Raw genomic sequence first — 21,597 nt, forward strand, 5'->3', positions numbered from 1 at the left:
ATGCTGCGACTCGGTACACTTTTCCTCCGCAATCCAGCCCCTTTTGCCCTTGGACCTACGCTGATCCGCTTCCCGCCTTCCTGTTTCCCCCCCTACCTTCGCACCCGCTCCATACCTCCTCCACGGCCTACCCTTCCCACCCTCAAGGACCATGCCGCCATCTTCGAGGGCCGCAGCACCAGCGACCTGCTGCGCGCGCTGCTCGTACTGCGCCTGTGCGCCACAACGCCCTTCGTGACGCACTCCGAAGCCCTGCTGGACTCGGCTCGCAGCCTGCTGGGCGACCGAATCGCCATGAGCGCCGTACAGGAGTCCTTCTACAAGCACTTCTGCGCCGGCAAGGAGCCCGCAGACGTGTGGGCGCGAATGAACGCCCTGCGCGCCCACGGCATCGGTGCCATCCTCGACTATGCGGAGGAAGAAGACCTGCTGAAGCACTGCAAGCCACGGCAGCAGGAGCAGGAGCAGGGGGTAACGGCGGCAGTTGCAGCGGCGAAGGAGGTGGAGGCGGGTGGTGGCGGTGCGGAGGCGCGCGCGAAGGGCAAGGGCCGCTATGCGGTCATCACGGCCCGGCAGCCACTGGGTGGCGAGACGATCATTCAGTCGCGGGTGGCAGCTCGGACGTATGACCACTCGGTGAGCAGTAACGGAGTGGCCTTACTGCGAGATGAGCCACGGATAGGCGCGAGGGGGCCCCCCGGTGCAGAGGCCCCCCGGTGCCCCCGGGCAGCGGAGTGTGGACGCGATGTGGGTCATGTTGGATGGATGCGATTGGACGACTTCCACATCCCTTTCGCCTGGGGTGATGTGGCGTGCGTCTGGTGGTGAAGGAGGGAGGGTAGAAGTGGGGATCATGGCGGCTTAGGGTTCAAGATAAGTATTGGTGGGCTTTCACATGCACACCCTCTTGTAGCTTGCTCCCCAGTCCGTTTCTTTCCGCTTGCCTGGATCGGCGCAAGTGGCTTTGCAAGCTGCCCTGCCCGGCCGCCTCAGCTTGCTCAGGTCGCTCGCCTTCGTGTGTCCCTTCTTTTCGATGTTTCGCTCCGGGGCTACATTAACAACACTTCCTCAGCCTCTCACCCACACCCGCCCACACCACACCACCTGTGTTTCTTTCTCCAGGGTGAGGACGACGAATGCGAGCGGCACGCCACGGCCTTCCTGTCCGCCATCGACACCGCCGCCACCCTGCCCGGTCAGGGCTTTGCCGCCATCAAGCTCACTGCCCTGGGGGACCCGGGCCTGCTGGAGCACCTGGCGGCGGCGGTGGGCAGTGTGAGGGAGCTGTTCCAGACCTACGACCTGGACGGAGACGGCTACATCACACAGGCCGAGTTTGAGGAGTGCTTCCAGAAGGTGGCGGCGGAGCAGGGTGAGGATAGGATATGATCTGAGTGAATCCGGGGTGTGGAGGGTGCGGAGAGGAGATGTAGGCGGGGTGTAGAATGGAGCGTGGGGTTGGGGATCGTTAGAGCAGTTTCACGGCAACCCCGGCTGCGCAGCAAGCCCGTGAGCTCCCTCTTTTCATGTTTTCTTCCTTCCTCCCACCATACACCTTTTCCCGGCCCCTCCCTTTCCCAGCCCTGCATGTTTGAGTTGGTCTTTTGGACTCCTCCGGCTTCTTTCTACTTATGGTTTCCTGATGTATCAACCTTGCTCCATTTCCCATTTCTCTCATTCCTCCCCCCCCCTCCCTCTTCCTCTCCCGCCCGTAGGCAGTACCTCCTCCGTGGATGAGCGCAGTGAGTTGTGGCGGTGGCTGGACCCCGAGCAGCAGGGCCGCATTGACTACATCAGCTGGACGCAAAGATTGAATCTGGCCCACATGCCCGAGCTGGCGGCCTCCCTGGAGCAGCAGGCCAGGGCAACCGGTAAGAGCGGGCCTTTGAGGGCCCATTTCAGGCGAGGAGAGAAAGGGGGTACATGAGGGGGGCCGGAGGGAGAGAGGGACGGGAGGGGAAAGCGTTTTTGCTTCGTACGATTCCTCATACCCCTCCCCGCTTCTGCCCGTGTGATGTGTGTCGTGTGCCGTACATCTTGTGTGAACCCGACCCTGGTTCAGGTCCTGGTCGGCCCTGGGAGCTGTCCCCCTCGGAGCGGGTGCAGCTGCAGGGGCTGCTGCGGCGGCTGGAGAGGCTCGTGGAGAGGGCGGTTAGCAAGGTGGGGGCCCGGATTGAGGCGGGGAACTTGCGAGGGGCGGGATGTGGGGGCAGTGTGAGGGCCAAGGTGTCCACAAGAGGCACACACGTCACACGAGTACGTGCACGTTAGGAGCAGAGGGCCCCTGTCTCAACTCGCGTTACTCGCGCGTTACTAAACTCCCCCCGACCTCCATCTTTTTTCTCAGTTCTCCTCTTTGTATGAGGCCTCACCCCTAGCTCCTGACAGCTAACTCACCCTGTACCAGCCACACCGGTTAGAAAGCAATACTAGCTTAGCCCCTCATCTCCATCCCCCTTATTTTGGAGTTCGCTCCACCCCTAATCCCTAACCCGCAGCTTGTAATACCCCTGACCTCCATACTGTTCCCTTCCCTTCTCGTTCAGGGCGTGAAGCTGATGATCGATGCGGAGCAGAGCAGTTTGCGTCCCGCCATTGACCACATCGCCCACGAGCTGATGCGGCGCCACAACACCGCTGCTGGTGGCGCCAGCGGCCCGGGGGAGGCGGTCATATTCGTCACGTACCAGGCCTACCTGAGGGACGCGCAGCAGCGGCTGGCGGATGACCTGGACCGGGCCAGGAGGGAGAGATACACGCTGGGGGCCAAACTGGTGGGCGGGGGGCGGGGTGGGGGGGTTGGATGTGTGAATGAGTGGGTGGGTGCACCGAGGTGCCGTGCGCCAGCTTAATGCACTCGAGTGAACGATTGCATGCATGTTTGATAGTCGCTGTAACAGCCTGGTGTACCCACCCACTCCGCCTCCCTCTACGGGACAGTGCCAGTCTTTGCCACCTTGCACCACTACCTCCGTATTCTCTCTCCGCCTCCCTCCCTCCCTCTCTCTCTCTCTCACACACACACACACGCACGATTCTGTGATCTTCCTCAGGTCCGCGGCGCGTATCTGCACCTAGAGCGGCGCCGCGCTGCGGAGGCGGGTGTCCCCTCTCCCGTGTGGGACCACATCGAGCAGACCCACGCGTCCTTTGACGGCTGTCTGGAGGTGCTGCTGGGCGCCGTGAAGGCGGGTCGTGCGGAGGTGATGATGGGGTCTCATAACCAGGCCAGCGTAGAGGCGGCGGTGGCGGCCATGAGTAAGCTGGGTCTGGAACCCGAGGATGCTCCCGTGTACTTCGGACAGCTGATGGGTATGGCGGACAACTTGAGCTTCACACTGGGCCACCACGGGTATAAGTGAGTGGGGAGGGGAGGAGAGGGGGTGGGAGGGGATGTGCAGTGGCTTTAGGGTGTGTGGAGGGTGGAGGAAAGGGGAGGATGAGGGGATGAAATCTTTATTGGATGGAGAGGCAGTCATGGTGGGCGGGAGGTGTCGTGACGGGGGAGCAGGGTTATTTAGGTGCGCACTGTTGGGTTGTACGGCAGTTATTTCTCTTTTCCCACGTGACCCTACCCCTCTCCTACCGCCCCAACAGCTCCAGCCTACAGGTGCGCCTGTGATGCTTTGTGGTGAGGCGTGTGTGTGCAATGCCTCATGCGGTGTGTATTGCTGCGCCGTTGACCCCCCGCCTTCCCCCCTCTCTGCACCGTGGGAACCAAATGCGTAGGGTCTTCAAGTACTGCCCGTACGGCAGTGTTGAGAAGGTGATTCCGTACCTGCTCCGCCGCGTCAACGAGAACCAGTACATCCTCAAGGTAGGGGAAGAGATTTGAGAGGGCCTCTCCTAGCATACCCGCAACCGCCCGGGGCTCCTGCCGCTGTGCTTTGTGCCTCACTGTTTCATTGGGGTAGGTTGCTTCCTAACATCCCCCCCCTTCCCTTCTCCCCGGCTTCCCTTCCTCCCTCCTTTCCATCGCTCCAGGGCGGCAAACAGGATGTGGCACTGCTGTGGGCGGAGCTGTGGCGGCGAGCCCTCCACGACCCCAACCAATCCCCTCTGGCGCGCGTCCTGGCGCCCTTGCAGTCCAGCTCCTCCTCCTCTGTGGCCTGATGAACCAAGGCCAGGAGCGTCCTCCCCTGTCCAAGTGCCCTGCAAGTATGGCGGCTGCGGTAGAAGCGCTGCGGTCGCCGGTGGTGGGTGCGGTGGAGGGAGGGAGCCTAGGGGCTCTATGCTGCTATGGTTGTCTGTGCGGCTGTGGCCGCTGTCGCAGTTGGCAGTAACAGTTGCCGAGTTGGAAATTTAAAGAATCCGTTCCAATTATTGTTGGGCGTTGTAGTTGTTGCGGTTTCCTGTCCTTTTCCTATAGTTGCAAATTTAACGGCGACCCGGCTTGGCTCCTTATTGTGGTCATTTAAGAATGTATCCTTGTTGCCTTATGATTGGGGGTTGGGGCCTTTCTGTGGTCCGAGCCCGAGGTGTTGTTCGGTTGTTTATCGTGTATATGCGCTAAGTATGGCGGGGCTCTGCGGTGCCGGCAAGTAAGCTTACCAAGCTGAGCTGACATGGGGGAAAACCCCACAGTCGAACCCCACAGTACGGGGTTGGTTGCGTAACAGCAGCAATACACCGCCGGGACGGACCTTTGAGCCAGCCTGCCGATCTTTCCCAGCTTTCCTGGGGAACCTCTGTTGGCTTCAGCAAAACCCCATAGGAAGAATTGTTGTGAGCTTTAGGCCTAAACATATTTATATTCTTTTCTGTTGTTGTTGTTGTTGTTGTTGTTATTGCTGCTGCGTCGCCACAAAGACGCATTCCTAGTGACTGCTGCCCAGGGGTATGCGTGCACGTGTGTATGTGTGTGTATATGTGTGTGTTGGCGAGTCCCCCTCGTTTCGGGTGTTTATGTTCCATTTGATTGTCATTTCCGGGGGGTTACATTTGCGAGCAAACACATGGAGCCTCAGTCTTTGGGAGCATCCGATTCCGAAATAGAATTGCCGAATCGTGTCTGGCGTTGCTCTGGCGCTCTGCTGCCTCCTGGGCTATTATTGGTTCGTTTCATGGGTGGGTATCCCTTTCCCTTTGGGGTTTGGCTAATACGCTACGGATAGGCCATTACAGACGGACGTCCTGGTGGCTATCGTCCCTAGCGTCATAATCCTCTGTGCCTCTTTGGGGGCATTGCCCAGAAAACTGCTGATTGGCGGCGGCACAAATATGTGCATTCGCTTTTTCTTTCGTGCTAATAAACCTATTGGCAGGTCAGGTAAATGAAATAGGACAGGCATGTGCCCTGAGTGCATTTGCCATGTTATGTTATTACCTCGGCCAGGCGGTTACAACACGTGCCCCCTGGTATGTGATGGCGGATCTTGGCCCCTCAGAGGTTTGGGTGCGTTGGCGGCACGGTCACATGGGGGTTATCTTCTTGGGGCTGCAGGGAGTTTTGAGTCATATGATGCGGCACTCTGCGTTGGTTTCGGTCAAATGGCTGCTGCATGCATGTGGAGATGTATGGCAATTGTAGGTTTTACGTAATAGTTAGGACAGCAAATAGGAGTTATTTCACAGTACCGATATAAGCAGTGCACAGATCTTGTCCAGGGCGCTGGGATGCAAAAATTGCGGGTACCGTATCAGGATGCAGGATGAGGGAAACGCCCCGTTGCCACTTAGTGCTTCGTATGCACTTCAGTCGAGGTCATAGCAAGGGCCCATAGCAGCGTGCTGTTTGGGCGTGCTATGGGCCTGCGCAGATGGTGTCGAGGCCGGCCTGTTGAGTACGATTGCCAACAGCTGGGCAAGCGGGATCGTGGGATGCAACTAATGTACAACCGATGACTAAAGTTGGTCCCTTTAAAAGCATAGCGCTCCTGGGTTGCTGTAATTGGATTAAACTTCCTGTGATCTTGGCTACATCTTTATACGAAATGACTCTCGACGTTGCATTTAACTGGAAGTGATTAGTTATATCATTGCTGACTTTTGGTATTCATCTTCAAACTGACTATGCTAAAAGTGGTGAATTTCCTTCAGGATTTAAAACGAAACATCACAATAGCAATCCAACCCGATGGGCGCTTTTGAGCATAGGTTTGCACATGTGGTCTGGTGGGTGCTCCACATCACGGGCTTGGCGGCTTTGTGCATCCTGCCTTCAGACTTGCGTGTTGGCGAGGCTGTGAAAGCACACCATTGGCTGGTGGCTGTCGCGCTGAGCATCAACGTGCTTGCGCACTACGCCGTCAGGTTCAGCGATCCAGGCTGGGCGAGCCCGCCTAGCCCCGCGGACAGCGCCCAAGCAGCAGCTTCCCGTGCTGCCGCTCCCACGTTTCTCCCCAGCTCCCCTAGTGTACCCACATATGTCACCGACTGCGAGTCTGCAGCTCCTCTGGCTACAACCGCCGCCTTGGACGGCAATAATCCTGTGCTGTGTCCACTGTGCGGCTGCCTGCGGCGTGCACCCGCCACGACGCACTGCCGCTACTGCAACCGCTGCGTTGAGGGCTTTGACCACCATTGCATGTGGCTGGGCGTGTGCGTGGGGACGCGCAACCACCACCTCTTCGCGCGCTACATCGCGGTGCAAGCCGCCGTTGTGCTGCTGGGCTTCCACTACGCCCTGACCGCCTGCGGCCGGCCTAGCCCCTACGGCTATACCTGGGCCTATGCCATCTTAGCACTGATGGGCCTACTCGTGCTGCCCCTCGGCTTCCTTACCGTGGCGCACGTGCTGCTAGTCCTTACCGGCCACAACAGTCGGCAAGTGATGCAGCGGTTCAAGAGTTCGAGTAGAGCAGGACCGGGGACCCGGTCGGGAAATGGGCGGGAGCAGTTGGTGCAGCCTCGCCTGACGACGGGCTCGGTGCTGCAGAATGGCGTGCACCTGCTGTGCGGCATTCGGCCGGCGTGGCTGGTGCACAGCGCCTGGGTGCAGCGAGCGGATGGGTGGGTGGCGCGCGCGGTGAATAACCGTTATTATAGTTGCTGCTGAGGTGTCCGAGGACAAACGTGTGGTCGATATCGTGGACGCGGCTAGTGGGCGGCCTCCAGAGCTATGAGTGTCCTGTTGGCAAGTTGATAGAAAGGCGTTAGCAGCGCAACAAGCAGTAGTTATCGGTGATTAGCATCCCAAAAGAGTTGCGGGAGCGGGCGGATGGAGAGGCTGCAGCGTCTTGTAAGAGTGTCCATTGGTGCAACACCACTCTCGTTTGAGCTATATTGAGGAAAGCCACTCGTGCTGCTGCCGTGCGGTCCGTAGGAGTTCGCTTGGGGTCTCTCCAATGACTGCCGACCGTGGATGCTTACTGCGAGTGGCACCAGATTTGTGCTGTCGAATACGTAGATATGATGATGCGGTTCACGCGAAGACACAAGAGTTGCGTTAGGGGGCTGTACCCCGCCGCTGGCCATCCAACGCGATGCCCCACTGGGGCACCACCATTACCGCTCCACCATCTTCGGCTTGCCAAGCCTGATCCCCGTCCCTGACCTCCCTGCTCCATTGAACCCAACACATATAGCCCAATCCATACACTCACACGGCAGCCCTCAACCGCGAGGAACGCGCCCAACCCTAAGAGTCCCGCAACCCAGTCTGCCCTTAGCGCCCAACCTCTCCGCCCTCAGCACCACCCTCGTCGTCATATACCCCAATCAGTCTCCGGTCTACGCGATTATGTGTGTTCCACTCTCGCAGCCTCCAGCACAGCCCGCCACCTCCCATATGGGCCCCAAGGGTGGAGACCCCAATCCCCCCGGCTATGGGCTAAGGTATTGGGGTGTACCACCTCACCCATCAGGGTCGAGGTCGAGGGGTTCTTACGCACATCTCATGGACCCTGCAGCCCCGCCCGCCAGGTGGGTGTCACCCGGCTGCTGACATGCAGGATGAAGCCGCTGTCCCGGGCCTTACGTTCCTCCGCCTGCTGTGCCAACACGCGCAGCATGTGTGCCGCTGTGCCCTTGAGCAGCCGGGAGGGGTCAGCTGGGACGTCCACATGCACCTTGATTGAGACACCGAGGGGAAAAAGGAATGCGGACGGGAGGAAGTGGGAGGGGTGAGGGCCAGGACATGTGAGCGGCTGGTGGAAGCAGCCCGTAGAGTTGCGCTCTGGACCTGGGAGTCCACCGCACGAAGGCAAAGGCATACCTCCCCTTCATCAGCTGCACATGAGTGAGCCAATTCCCCCTCCCGCTGAGAAGCCAGCTTTACCAGTGAAAGCAGGAGAGGCACGAAGAACATAACATAAAAACTAAGCTTGGGACAGTCGAGTACATGTGGCCACACGGAGGGCCCTCCCTGCCTCCAACACCACAACCACAACCAGCACCGCAAACACCATCTACCGTAAGCCGCTCAGCTCTCTCCCCATACCTTTTCCAGTAGCTGTTGCTGCACTCGCTCCCGGCGACCGCGCTGCGCCTCGTAGCTGGCTAGCAGCGACTGGCGGCGCTGGAAGGTGGCGGCGCTGCGCTCCGCCACACGCTGCAGCTGCTGCGGAGTGGGTGCCGCCAGTGCGGCCTTCACAGCGACCTCCGCGGCCGCCCGCCGCTGCTCGTCGCGCCGCTGTCGCTCCTGCGCATGGCGACAACAACAACAACAACAACAGAAAAATTGCCCCATGGCTCCACCCTCAACCACCTGAATCACACACACACACACACACACACACACACACACAGACACCACCACCACAGCGAAGTCCTGGAAGGATGTCCGAAACACCAAAACCCCGATGTCCAAGGAGTTATCTGCTTTCAGCAGCTACATAGAAGCCCCCGTCCTCCCCTGTCCCCCACCTTGGCCTCCTTGCACATCTGCAGCCGCAATTTATTGGCTGCCTGGCGCTGCTCCAGCTGCGCTCGCCGGGCCGCAGCTTCCGCCTCAGCCGCGCGCCACGCTGCCTCTGCCTCCGCACGTTGGCGCTCCTCCCGCTCCGCCCGCCAGCGCGCCGCCATGGCCTTCTTCACCTCCACCATCAGGATCTCCTCCTCCCTGCTGCGCTGGTCCCGCTGCTGCTCGCGCCGGGCCTACTTAGCCAGGCAGGGGGGACGCGGCGCAGGGGTTGCTAGCACACTAGAAGACTAACACAGGGACCTGCTGCGTGCATCGTGAGGCCTTTCGCAGCCGAGCAGCGAATCATACACATACCATGAAAAATACGCCACGACTTCAAGTTGGTTGGTCCCAACAAACCGCATATCGTCGTGTTTGGGAAGCGGTGCTCGTCGCCATTTATTTGGGTTCCACGTTTTGCAAACCTTTCCCTCACCTCGCACACTTGACTCAGCAATACATATCGGTCCTCTCGTCTCCATCTCCCTTCGGGCCCACAGCAACTAACCCCTTCTCCCAATCCCTTTTCCCCTTGGACTTGTGCATCATGTAATGGATTCCCCACCTCACTGGGAGGTCTCCTGCCTATCAGCTACTCGGCTCACGCTCCGCCCACTCCGTGTAGCGCGGGTCGATTTCATTCGCTCCGAAACCCTTAGCCGACCAGGGCTAACCCACAGCCGACCATGGCCCCTACCGGTCCCCACCTCCTATCCAGCTCTCACCATCTCCGCGGTGTCACTCTGCAGTACCGCCTGCCGTGCCCCCAGCGCCGCGCGCTGCTGCTGCCTCTCCCGGCGCCACCGCTCCACCGCCGCCCGCTTCCGCGCCTCCAGCTCCACCACGTCCATGTGCCACCGCGCATGGTCCATCACCTCTTTGCGGCTGTAACCAATAGTACGTTCCAGGACGATGGCTACTGCGTGGCTGTAGTCGCCATCGCAGGATCGCAGGATTGCCAGGAACTCCTCATGATCTTCGGGCTCCCAGCCGCCTGTAAAAGGTACGAGATTGGAGGGGGGACGGGACGCTGGGGCGGGACAAGGCGGAAGGGGCGCCCTGCTTCCCCGTCCCATCCCATGTTTTCCCACCCCAAAACGATTTCCTCCACGTGGGGACACGTCGTAGGCACGCGTAGGCTCTTCACATCACACAGACGCACCTGTGGGGCCGTGCTGAGCCATAAATTCTTCGTACTCCTCTACCTCGGGAGCCAGCCCCCCTCCGCCATTCCCGCCACCGCCGCCGCTGCTGCTACCAGCTCTGAAACCACAGCCATTGCCTCCACCTCCGCCGCCCGTGGATGCTCGGCGCTGCCGTGCTTGGGAGGTGGGCCGCCTATAGGGGTAGCAGCGGGACAGCGAGGAGGGACAACGGAAGGGTGGGTTAAAATGCTCCTTTCCCGGCCCCTCTCCGTTTTTCCCCTCACCCCCTTGACATTGTCCCTCCCTCCCCCTTCAATGCGCGCGCGAGAGAGTCATAAGACATGACATCAACACAGCACTAGTACGCAAAAACGCGATCGCACAACCGGCACACAAACCCAGCCTGAACTCTTTCTTAACCCACGCTCACGAAGAATGGTACCACAGAAACCGCAACCGCACGCGCATGCACCATCCTGCTCAAGGCCACAGCGCCGAAGACCCCCAATCGGTCGGGACCACAGGATCAGACCCACGCCGATTTCTCCTCCACCTCCCATTGAAGTCACTCGGGCGCAATTCCTGGATCCCACCTGGGTCCAGCGCTTGCGGGACGTAAGGACCCACAGGGACCTGCAGCCGCGTCCCTGACAACGCGCTCTGCATCCGCCGCAAGGTCCGCGTCCAGTCGGGAGCCGATGCCCTCAATGTCGGCTTCTAATTGAGCTTCCTGCTGATAGAGTTGCTCAAGGGACACAACTTGCTGGTCGCGGGCTGCCGTCAGGGTGCGCTCTGCGACGTCGATAGCTTCCGCGAGCTCCTCCACAGGGGCGGCTTGGCCAGGCCGCGGCTGGGCGAGCTGCAAGGGATGGGTGGGGCGTGGAGAGGAGGAAGGGTGGGAGTGGCCATGTTCTAGGTTATTTGAACAGATGGCCTGTGAGGAGAAGAAGGTGAAAGGTAGGCTGCTTCGGGGTGGTGGTAGGGCGAGCTGACGAAAGGCGGGAGGGAGAAGGGTACGTGGTGACCAGTTGCACTGGATGGGCAGGCAGGGCTAGGGTTTGAATTTACTGGGATGCAGTTCTCAGCGAAAGACTCACTAGCTCTGTTATCCGGCGGACGCTCTGGCGAGCGGCGTTGACTTGGCTCCATACATCCGATTGTAGGCGCTGCAGTGCGCTTGCCGACGCTGCGAATGCAGCTGCAGAGGTGTCCTTTCCTTTGAGAGCTTCACAGGTAGGCCCTGACCCAAATTCTACACTGCAGGAGAGGGTTTCGTTGAGGCAACGGTCTAACTGCAGGATGCAATCGTTTCTTGACGCACCTGCCATGACCGCTTGTGTTCGCGTGTAAAGGTGTCGATACGTGCTGAGCCATTGTTTTGCTTCACGCCTCGCTTGATCAGGAGCAATATCTAGGACAGGGACGTCGCCCTGATCTATCCGGTCGTTGGTCATCTTCGCAAAGGCGGAACGCGGTGTCGATTATTGCGATGGAAAGTTATTTATAGTAAGGACACGTGATATTAAGTCTTAGTTGGGCTGCACGTTAAGCTTTTGCTCCTGGCTGTCGCAGGTTCAATAAAAACATAACTTGAAAGGTGGAACAGATCGAGGACACAGGACTTTTACATAGTACAGCTCGAAACCAATATCTCTAGCATGAATACTCTACATACCTTCGAAGTACCTGGACCCCTTGACAGCCTGTGTAAGACAGGTTGATGTACAGTAGAAACCCTGTTAAACATTCCGGTATTGAAAGGACGCACACCCTCGCGCCATGGCCCTCACACATACGCAGCACAAAAAACAGCGTCCAGAATAGACAATAACAGAACCAGCAGCGGCTGGCGGGCCTGGCCTTACACATCCTGGCCCCGATTCTGCCAGGTTTCTCCGGCTTAATGCTCCATAGTTTCCGCCTTTTAAGGAACCGTGTCCGAAACATCAATTATGGATACTCAAGAGGAAACGATTATCATGAGCATAGGTTCCGGGTGAATCACAGGTTTGCAGGGCACCTAAAGCAGCCGCTCAGTTGTTTCCCAGTTGTTACAAAGCCCACCACGACCCAAATACTCTCCACCACAGCCTATCGTAGAGCATGGACTTTGCACGATGCCTCCACAACTCAGGCCTCTCTCCAGCCCCCGCCTACCTTTGCCAAAATAAGCCGCACCCTACGTCCCCCACCCGCCGCAATACCTCAAGGATTATGACTACTGCCAAAGCACCTGCAGTCGTCTGACAAAAAACTACCATCACATCAGGCACCAGATAGGATTCTGATCGCCTCACTCCGCCCCTGACACCTCTCCCGCACCCCAATACCACCAGCCGATCAACCTCCCACATCTCTACCATCCCACTGCACACCACACCACACCACGCATACCCTTCCTCTCTCTCCATCCCCACTTCTTGCAAAAATCTCACTCCTAGCCCCCAACTCCTCTCATACCTCTCAATTGTCCGCTCAATTTCATCCCATCCGCTCTCATCCCAACCCATCTCATCGCCAGTACTGCGCCCAGCGATGCGTTGTCTCCACCAGCTGTGGCAGCAGCGCCGTAGCTGACTCGTTGATAAGGCCCTGCATCCACTCCACGGCCGCCTCATCGTCAAAGTCCAGTCGGAACTTGTCTTGCAGCTTGAGAATGGCCTTCTCGGGGTCCGCCCGGATGGCCTCTATCGAGGCTCCCGCCATCAGGTGGAACAGGGACAGAATCAAATCGGCTCGCTTGCGCAAGATGTTGTAGGCCTCGCACGCGAACATACGGAACTATATGAGGAGAGGAAACAGAAAGATGGCAAGAGGAAGGAGGACGGGAAAAAGAAAGGGAGGGGGCAGTGTTAGAAATGCATGGTATGAGGAAGAAAACGGAGGAGAGGAAGAAAAAGAGGAAAAGGGAGAAGATGAAAAGGAGGGGGAGGAAATGCTTGGAAGGCAAGGCAAGTCGCTGAGCGCTATGACACGCCAGCCGGGCGGCAAAGAGTGAGGATGTGGGGAAGAGAGGGGGGAAATCATATGCAAAGGAAATCAGAAACGGGGGCAAATCAAAGAGGGAGGGGGAAGAAGGGGGGAAGGGGGAAAAGTGATAGGGAGACGGAGAGGGAGAGGGGTGATCTGCGGGCTGGCGGGTCGCGAGCGGGACAGCGCCAGGGTTAGGGATGTCGACGCTGTCAGCCTGCGGGCGTCTGGAGGGGCGACATCCAGACCATCACCCGCACCAACCTCAATCTCCAGCCCACTCACCCCCCTAGTCGCCCTTCGCCACTACAGCGCCGCTTATCTCTACGGACTCTTAACACATCATTATTACAACAAACAACTTCGAATCAACAAAATTCAAACCACGTGTACAGCTTTCATTTGGAAGACTCTAACACGTCGCTGGTGATTACAGAGCTGGCGCTTCCATAAAGTTGATCGCGTACCCACCAAAATCGGCATTTCCCTCATCACGGCTGCGAAGGTCAGGAAGTCAAAAGGATTACATCACACACTGCAGGCGGCTGGTACGCAACATTCGCTCCTATTCGCTCCGACCTGGCTTCGGGGGGCATCGACACGTCCCTCTCTCTCTCTTCCGTTCCCACTTTGGACGTGTCGGCAGTCCAATCATAGCTGCTTCTTGCACCGACCATCATCAAACGATTGCCCCCTCCCCCCTCCCGTCCCTCCCCCCCCACACCTGCTTGTAGTACTCGCTGCCCTGACCGCCCATGGCCTCGATCATCTCCTTGCACAGCTTCATAGGCGGAGGAAAGGGCTTGGGGTCGTTGCCCAGGATATACCCAAAGTCGATGTGGAAGAGTCGGCCGTCACTGCGTCAGGGGTTGCGATGGGGGGGGGGGGGAGAAGACGAACGGGGGGGGGGAAAAGGAATTGGGTTGCGGGTTGGGGGGTAACCATATGAACGAGGAGGTGGGAAGTGAACTGTCGGTGTCCTAGGTTCTAGGGGTTGGGGTGTGAGGAAAGCAAGAGGCAAGCAAACCCAAACGTCCCTCCAACGCATATAATAGAACGTAAGAGTAATGCCCAGCAATATTACATTTGCAAACATTGTTAACCCACCCACCCACCACCCACTTTGTGAGCATGAGGTTATCCAGGTGGCGATCCCCCACACCCAGTATGTACGTCATCACGCAGTAGCCGGCGCAGGAGCGTACGAACGTCTCCACCACCTCCCCACGAAGACCGAAAGGTCCCGTGGGGTCGGCCTGGTGGGGTGGCGAGAGGGTGGAGAGGGTGGAGAGGGGAAAAGACAAAGGGCAGGCCACACGCAATGCCGCAGAACTTTAGGGCGAGAGACATCAGTTGCATGCACGGTACGTTAGGTGTTTGGGTACATTATAGCACGACTATCCATCTAGACCGTCATTCAATCCTCCGAAAGGCTTCTTAGCGTTCTCTTGAACTAGGCTGTGCCTGCCCTATTCTCAAAAACAAAAACAAAAACAAGTAACCGCGACTGTTGGTATCCCAGTCCGGGAAAGGCGAAAAGGGTAGTTGCGGTGCTCCGACGGACGTGGACAAGCAGCGAAAGCCCACATCGGTGCGGCGGTGGCCATCTGCTTTCACCTGCGTGAGCGCCAAGAAGCGATGGATGGTACGATGCTCGGCCAGTACGGCAGACAGCGGTACGGACGGTACGAACTCGAGGAGTCCGTCATCACAGCTTGTGGGCAGGACCTGGAGCGCAGAGGCATGGATAGTAGAGAAATAGTGGGTAGAAGAGGAGACCAAAAAAGGAGTTTCAGTGGCCACAAATGCAATATAACGATAACAATCGGTAAGCCGTGGTGTCGTTTGCACTGGCGGTTGACGGCAGTTGACAGTCGTTGACGGTAGCGATAATGAAAATTCCGATTTGCCATCATTTCAATCACATGACCCATATTAGCACGTCAGATGATATCGCAAAAGCGGATCCCACAGCAGTGTACGAATCACCCACAGCAGTGTACGACATACCTTGTACGGCGTAAGGCGCAGGTCCAAGTTTTCGCGCTTCAACATCCGGTCCATCAGGCTGATCATCTGGAGGATGAAGTGGTCCTGTCGGAGGTCATCGCCTTTCTTGTAAATCAGCCAGCACCGGTAACCGTCCAAAATAGGTCCAGGAGCTCCGTACGGCGGCGGCGGCAGGGCCGCCGCCACCGCTGCCGGGTGCTGGCCGTGGTGTGAGCTGGCACTCGTAACCGCCGCCGCGGCGGCGGAGCCGCTGCCGCCGCCGGCGCCTGCCGGCGCCTGCACAATCCCCGTCCTCGTCGGCAGTAGCGACAGCGGATCCGCGGTTGGCCCGTGTTGATGGCGATGATGGCCGCTGCTACTGCTTCCTGCCCCCGCGCTGTGGTGGCTACTGCCGCCGGCGGCCCCGCCAACAGGCGAGTGGTGATGTTGCCACGGCAGGAGGATGTGGTGATGTTGTTGTTGGTGGTGGTGCGGATGCGGACTGGCCGCTGTGCCGCGGGCCAGCCCCGGGCCCCCGACACCGCCCTCCGCCGCCGGGGGGGTTGGGGGAGCGCGCCAATTGAAGGGCGCTGCCTCAATCCGGAAGGACAGCTTCAGGGGCATCATCGCCGATTTGAAGACGGCGCACTCCTGCAGGGTGGTGTATGTATGTATGTATGATGTGTGAAACAGGGGGGTGTATCTTCGCCCGTGGCAGCTACCCTGCGAAACCCTGCCTTCCCCGGTATTTCGGGGCACCCTCATCCAGTCACCCTAGTCAACTTCTCAGTGGATCGCTCAGGTTCCGCACCCACCACCAGCATCCAACGGAATCTGCCGGGTCGACAGCGGCCCAACTCCGTTCCTGGTCGGCTCGCAGGTTAACTTTATCCCAGGTCACCACCGTCCATCAACTAGGGGCGCAATGCCTTCCACCATCGGAAGGACTTTGACCCTAACGGGTATCGATCCCGGGATCTCCCGGGGGCAATGGTCGCGCCTTACCAGTGGTGCCAAACCCTCTTAGTATGTATGTATGTATGTATGTATGTATGTATGTATGTATGTATGTATGTTACAGGGTGGTTAACTTCGCCAGCGGCCCCCTTTCCCGGGGCAGTCCCTGCTCTCCCCTGCTAGAGGGGCACCCTAATCCGTCACCCCATCCGACTTCAGAATGTATTCGTTGGGTTCGGCAACTCACCACCAGCATCCAACCAAATCTAGCGGATCAACGGCGCATCAACTTAGTTCCTGGTCAGCTCGCAAGTTGATATTATCACGTCCTACACCGTCCATATGATGGGGGGCCACCTCCCATTTCATCACTCCTCAAACACCCGAGGAGCCGGCAGGCAGATTTGAACCCGGGTCGACTGGGTCGACTGGGTCGACTGGGAGCAGAAGTCAGGCCTTAACCTCTGCCAGCCGCCTGCCAGACTAAGAAGGGCCAACACTGTGTGTGCTCTGCTTATTAGCAGAAAGGACAACAACAATGCCTGATGTCTGAGTGGAGTGGGGACCACTCCACACATACATCACCTCAAGAATTTGTACGGCATTTCTGCCGTACAAACTGATGTGTCCTGAGAGGCCAACCAAATGATTCACAGGTGTGGTATGTATGTATGTATGTATGTATGTATGTATGTATGTATGTATGTATGTATGTATGTATGTATGTATGTATGTATGTATGTATGTATGTATGTATGTATGTATGTATGTATGTATATGTAAGCATGTCCGGCCTGCGTCGGTTCCGTCGAAGCGACACGCAGGTGGCAGGTGCGGTACGGTACGGCAACGCACCAACGCATCTGGCAATGAGGCGAATTAGCAATGGCGGGTGCTCCGTGTGTGTGTGTGTGTGTGTGTATGTGTGTGTGTGTGCACATGCGGGCGCGTGCGCATACACACACAGGTGGCTAAAACTTGCAGTCGGTACCAGACTTATTGAATGATACTAAATAGGCAATAATTCCTTTCCGTGTCGAAGGACAATAGGATACTCTAATCATATTCCTTCGGCCTAATCAAGTACTTTATTAATGGACCAAACAAAAAGCTCATTAAGCGCAAGGTACCGCCAAACACCAGACATACAGACATACATGCATCGCTCCCATGCTCCCCCCAGGGGGGCCCCGCTCAGCCCAGGGAACGGGTGCCGTACGATGCGTCGTACGATTCCGTAGACTGTGCCACTAAGTCCCTTGTACAACGCCGTACCTTTGGCACTATCCCTGCCAGCACTATGTTTGGGTCCAGCGGCAGGGGCACTCGAAGGGCGGTCAGCTCCCCACACGGCCCCGACTCGGATATCATCTCCCGGAGGCGCTCAGTGGCGCGAGCAGCCTTGATCTATACCAGTGTGTACGTGTGTATGTATGTATGTATATATGTGTGCGTGTGTTTGTGGGTTCGTTGCGTGAGGGCGGGGCACAAGGGGGGAAGGGGGTAGGGGGTAGTCGTGTGAGATATGAAGCAAATGGTCCATGGGCGGCCGTTGGCGGTCGTATCGTCATTTTCCTTTGCTTCCTGCACATAACCAACCAACTTACCCCCTGCAACCCGCCAACCCCCACCCCCCACTACCACTACCAACCCCCCACTACCCCCACTACCACCGCCCCTCCCCCCCCCTCCGCCGCACCTTGGCGCTCTTGAGCTCCCGGATCACCGCCTTGAGCTGCTTCACCAGGTCCACCTGAATACACACAGCACCGGCACCAGCAGCAGGACAGCATCCCCCCCACCCCGAACACACACATACACACCCCGCCGCCCCACGGACATCAGACGGGCCCTCCCGATTCAGTGGTGTGGTGTGGTGTGGTGTGTGGTGTGGTGTGTGGTGTGGTGTGTGGTGTGGTGTGTGGTGTGGTGTGTGGTGTGGTGTGTGGTGTGGTGTGTGGTGTGGTGTGTGGTGTGGTGTGTGGTGTGTGGTGTGGTGTGTGGTGTGGTGTGTGGTGTGGTGTGTGGTGTGTGGTGTGGTGTGTGGTGTGGTGTGTGGTGTTCTGTTGTGAGAGGGATCGAGCAGAGGACCAAACCGACCTGGAATTAAGCCAAGCACGTACATGTGTACATGTGTACATGTGTGTGTATGTGCCCTTTACATCGTGCTCTCTACATACCTACATACCGAATCACTCAGTCCTGTAATGCATCGCACCGGCCTCCGGTCATACACACCACCTCCCGGACCTTTCAATTATGACGCCCCTTTCACTTTTTCGGTTGCCCGCCCTCCTGTCGGGCTGTATCTCCAAATGCCCTACACACCCATTCCCCTCCCCCCTCCCCCCTTCGGCCCACCTGTTTCCGAATGGTGTTCTTCACCGCCAGCCCCACAGGCCCCGCCCGCCGCTCCAGGGCGTCCAGCAGGGAGCTGTGCAGGGCCCGAGCCCGCTGACCGAACCCCGGGTCGTCCAGCTCACAAAACAGGTACCTTGCATGGGGGGGTTGTGTGCAGGGGTGGGGGTGGGGTGGACAGGGATGGGCAGGATAGGTGGTGCTTATGGCCGACGTGAAACGTGGTTAGGAAAGAGGACCGGCACACATCTGGGGGGGGAAGAGCCAGGATACATGCCAGTACGGTAGGGTATTATCATAACAGGACGGCCGTACAAACACCCCCCGCCCCCCTCCCCTCTCCTCTCCCCCCTCAGCCCCCCCCCCACCAGTGCAGCTGTATCGCCAGCGCGGGGTCCTCCGCCGCCCGGGCCACCAGGAAGCTGGCCAGCCTGGAGCCGTCCGCCGCCTCGTAGCGGAGGGCCTGGACCAGCTGTAGCAGGTACTGGCTGAGCTCGTCGGGGTCGTGAGTCTGAAGGGGGGAGGGAGCGGGGAATCAACTGCCGACGCGTCCCGAGTATCAACCACTAGGGAAGGGGAAGGAGAGGAAGGAGGAGGAGGGGGGCCAGGAGGACGACGACAGCGGGAGCTGGCGGAAGGGGGGAAGGATATCGGGAGTTGGTGAGGATATGTCAAAAAGACCGTCCCGACTCGAACCAGACACGACACGACATGGCACAACCCAAATGGGAAGGGTAGTCACGCGTACGTACACACACACATACATACACATACATACATACATACATACACATACATACATACATACATACATACATACATACATACATACACACACATACATACATACAGGGGAAGGTGGGGAGCAGAGGGGAGGAGGCAGCTGCAGTAACACGTCACAGCCGCACCTGGTTAGTTCCCTCCCAACTCCAACAGAAACGTCCTAAACAGGACACCCCCTACCCTACCCTACCCTACCCTGGGTGCCCCCACACTACCTGCCAGCCCCACCCCGCACCGCCTCTCCTCTACCTCTACCTCTACCTGCAGCGCCTTCACTGCATGCTCCCGCACCACCTCAGCCCTGAAGTCCGGGGACAGGAGCTCCAGAGCGTCAGCGGCGCTGATGGGGGCCCATTGCCGCATCAGCTCGGCAGCCTGGGAGGAACAGGAGGGGGGCCGGGAGGGGAGGGGAGGCGAGGGAGAGACGAACCACGAACGAGTGAAGCTGCTGCCAAGGAGCAAAACTGACCAGTAGGCGTTCTTGAAGGCGGCGACCTCGGGATGATGTGATGAAGACGACCGCGGAAACCTACCTACCTACCTAGCCGCCAAGACTAAAGTAAGAGCGGAAGAAAAGTATTAGAATGAATCCGTAAGGAAGTAGTAAAGGTAGGTGTAGAGGCGGAAAAAAAAGGGAGAGGAAGGGAGAGGGGGAGCTAAACCCAAGGACTGAGGGGTCCATTGTCACTGCATCCAACACAGGGGTACACGGAGGGAGCTTAAAAAAAGGGGGTGGGGTAAAGAAGGGCCGTGATGACCGACAGACCCTTGGGAGGGTACTGGTACGGGGGAGACACAAGTTGGGTAGCCTGGGGTTGGGAGTTGGGGGTGCATGCTTTATGCAATCTCTCCCCCCCCCCGGCCGGCCGGCAACTTCACCTGCTTGGCCTCCGCCGCGTCGCTCCAGTCCACACATTGCAGGAACTTGGTCAGGGCCCGGGTGTCGGCGGTGAGGGAGGCACGGAAGCGCCACAGCAGTGCCCGCTCCTCCGCATGGAGCGGCTTGTTGGGGGGCAGCTTCAATATGGCCTATATGTGTGTGTGCGTGTGTGAGCATGTGTTGCGAGGAGGAAAAGCGGGTTGCGTGATTTTCTGTGGTAATTTTCGGAACAAATATTAAATACACATATATATGGGGAATAATTCTTTACGTCGAAAGGAAGAGAAAAGGGCAGAGGAAGATGGCTTAACGAGGGTAACGAGAACAGGAGGTGCACACATGCATTTCTGCCGCTGGTAAGGTGTTGTCGTCTGGCGTAGCTTTTTAGCTGTGGATACGTCCAGATGCAGCCGGACAGCCCCAGGCGCTGCTCATTGCTAAGCCCACCGCTTCGCGACCCCCCCATGCTTTGTACACGGCGATGCGGTAACAGCAACATCGACCGCAATCCGTTCACCAGTGCAGGTGCAGACGAGGAATCCATAGGTGCAGGTGTGTCCGTCTGTCTGTCTGTCTGTCTGATTGTCTATCTGTCTTTCTATCGTTCTGTCTGTCTGTCTGTCTCAGTGTTCAAATTCCCGGGGAGAGTGGGTTGCAGTGTTACCAAGGGCGGCTGGCGGAACTCCCTGTTCCTCCCCCTCCCTAACTCCCCCTCCTCCCCCCCCTGCTGCCTCACCTGCAGTTTCTTCCTCTCCTCGCTGTTGGGTTTGAGGTCCCTGTCCAGCACGCCCCGCTGCAGCCCCCGAGCCAGCTTCTGAGCCTTCAGCTCCGCGGGGTTGTCACGGCCCACCTGATGTGTATTTGTGTGTGTGTGTGTGTGTGACGGCGGTGGTGGTGGTGGTGGTGGTGGTGGTGAGGCGGCCCAGGGTGGTGTGGAGGGGGGTTATGGAGGAGGGAAGGAAACGCCGCACAAAGCAAGAAGAGAAAGGGGGCGCGAACGTCCGAAGCACCGATTGGTGTTTACGTCCCCAGCTGTGACGCAACCCCGTGAACTGCGTTAAGGCGGCGAAGGGGAGACCCCGGTTGGCTGTGTGGACCAGCCGTTGGGCTGCAGCCACCCGGAGCACCCCAGGGTGGGGAGCTATAATAAGGCAGGCAGATAGGTGGATAGAGCTACCGGTCGGTCAGTAGTGCCCAGGAAGCACGGTAAACACGCCAAAGACCTCCGGGACCTACATACATACATACATACATACATACATTCAAGCATGGTCACCCCCTCATCATCACCTCCGGGTCCAGCAACCGAATGATGCCACCGCCACCGCCTCCGCCGCCACTGCCGGTGGTGGTGGTGGCGGTGGTGCCGCTGGTGGCGATGCCCATGGGGCCCCCTGGACCACCGGCCCCTGGTTCCGTGGAGAGCAGGGAGCCTGGCTTTCGAAGGCGCCATGAGGGAGGTGTAGGGGGGGGGAGATTGGAGGGGTTGTTAAGGAACTGGCGGGGGGAAGGGGGTTCAGAGGTACCTCTACTGACGTCAGCAACGGCAACAGTTACACAACAAACCACCTCAACGCCCACCCGGTCGATGTGAAGGGGTTACAATTCCAATATTAACAGATCTGAAAACACCAACACACGACTCACCCACTCCGCCTTCCCACCTACCTGGC

At 58.4% G+C, this 21,597-nt stretch overlaps 4 protein-coding genes across 4 annotated transcripts; 2 read left to right on the forward strand and 2 right to left on the reverse strand.

Moving 5' to 3' along the window:
- Window positions 1-4,113, forward strand: prodhC (proline dehydrogenase/oxidase; the record flags this gene model as incomplete). The annotated part of the gene is made up of 8 exons (XM_002953869.1): window positions 1-636; window positions 1,123-1,372; window positions 1,716-1,871; window positions 2,063-2,160; window positions 2,547-2,774; window positions 3,054-3,358; window positions 3,730-3,817; window positions 3,985-4,113. 8 exons carry the CDS (start codon window positions 1-3, stop codon window positions 4,111-4,113), a joined length of 1,890 nt encoding a protein of 629 aa, XP_002953915.1.
- Window positions 4,114-5,904: 1,791 nt separating this feature from the next.
- VOLCADRAFT_106181 (uncharacterized protein) lies at window positions 5,905-6,975 on the forward strand (the record flags this gene model as incomplete). The annotated part of the gene is made up of 2 exons (XM_002953870.1): window positions 5,905-6,769; window positions 6,928-6,975. The coding sequence occupies exons 1-2, from the start codon at window positions 6,077-6,079 to the stop codon at window positions 6,973-6,975; spliced, it is 741 nt and encodes a 246-aa protein (XP_002953916.1). The 5' UTR covers window positions 5,905-6,076.
- An 860-nt stretch (window positions 6,976-7,835) lies between these two features.
- VOLCADRAFT_118536 (uncharacterized protein) lies at window positions 7,836-9,036 on the reverse strand (the record flags this gene model as incomplete). The annotated part of the gene is made up of 3 exons (XM_002953954.1): window positions 7,836-8,009; window positions 8,381-8,581; window positions 8,806-9,036. Coding segments are annotated over 3 exons (606 nt in total), but the record flags the coding sequence as incomplete, so codon positions are not given.
- A 3,462-nt stretch (window positions 9,037-12,498) lies between these two features.
- On the reverse strand, window positions 12,499-21,268 carry VOLCADRAFT_40672 (uncharacterized protein; the record flags this gene model as incomplete). Its single annotated transcript, XM_002953955.2, has 13 exons — window positions 12,499-12,768; window positions 13,682-13,814; window positions 14,080-14,213; window positions 14,575-14,685; window positions 14,968-15,597; window positions 17,179-17,310; window positions 17,603-17,656; window positions 18,265-18,397; window positions 18,630-18,749; window positions 19,280-19,419; window positions 19,924-20,073; window positions 20,661-20,774; window positions 21,215-21,268. Coding segments are annotated over 13 exons (2,175 nt in total), but the record flags the coding sequence as incomplete, so codon positions are not given.
- Window positions 21,269-21,597: the final 329 nt, after the last annotated feature.

The sequence above is a fragment of the Volvox carteri genome, assembly GCF_000143455.1.
Source record: "Volvox carteri f. nagariensis unplaced genomic scaffold VOLCAscaffold_39, whole genome shotgun sequence".
Lineage (NCBI taxonomy): Eukaryota > Viridiplantae > Chlorophyta > Chlorophyceae > Chlamydomonadales > Volvocaceae > Volvox > Volvox carteri.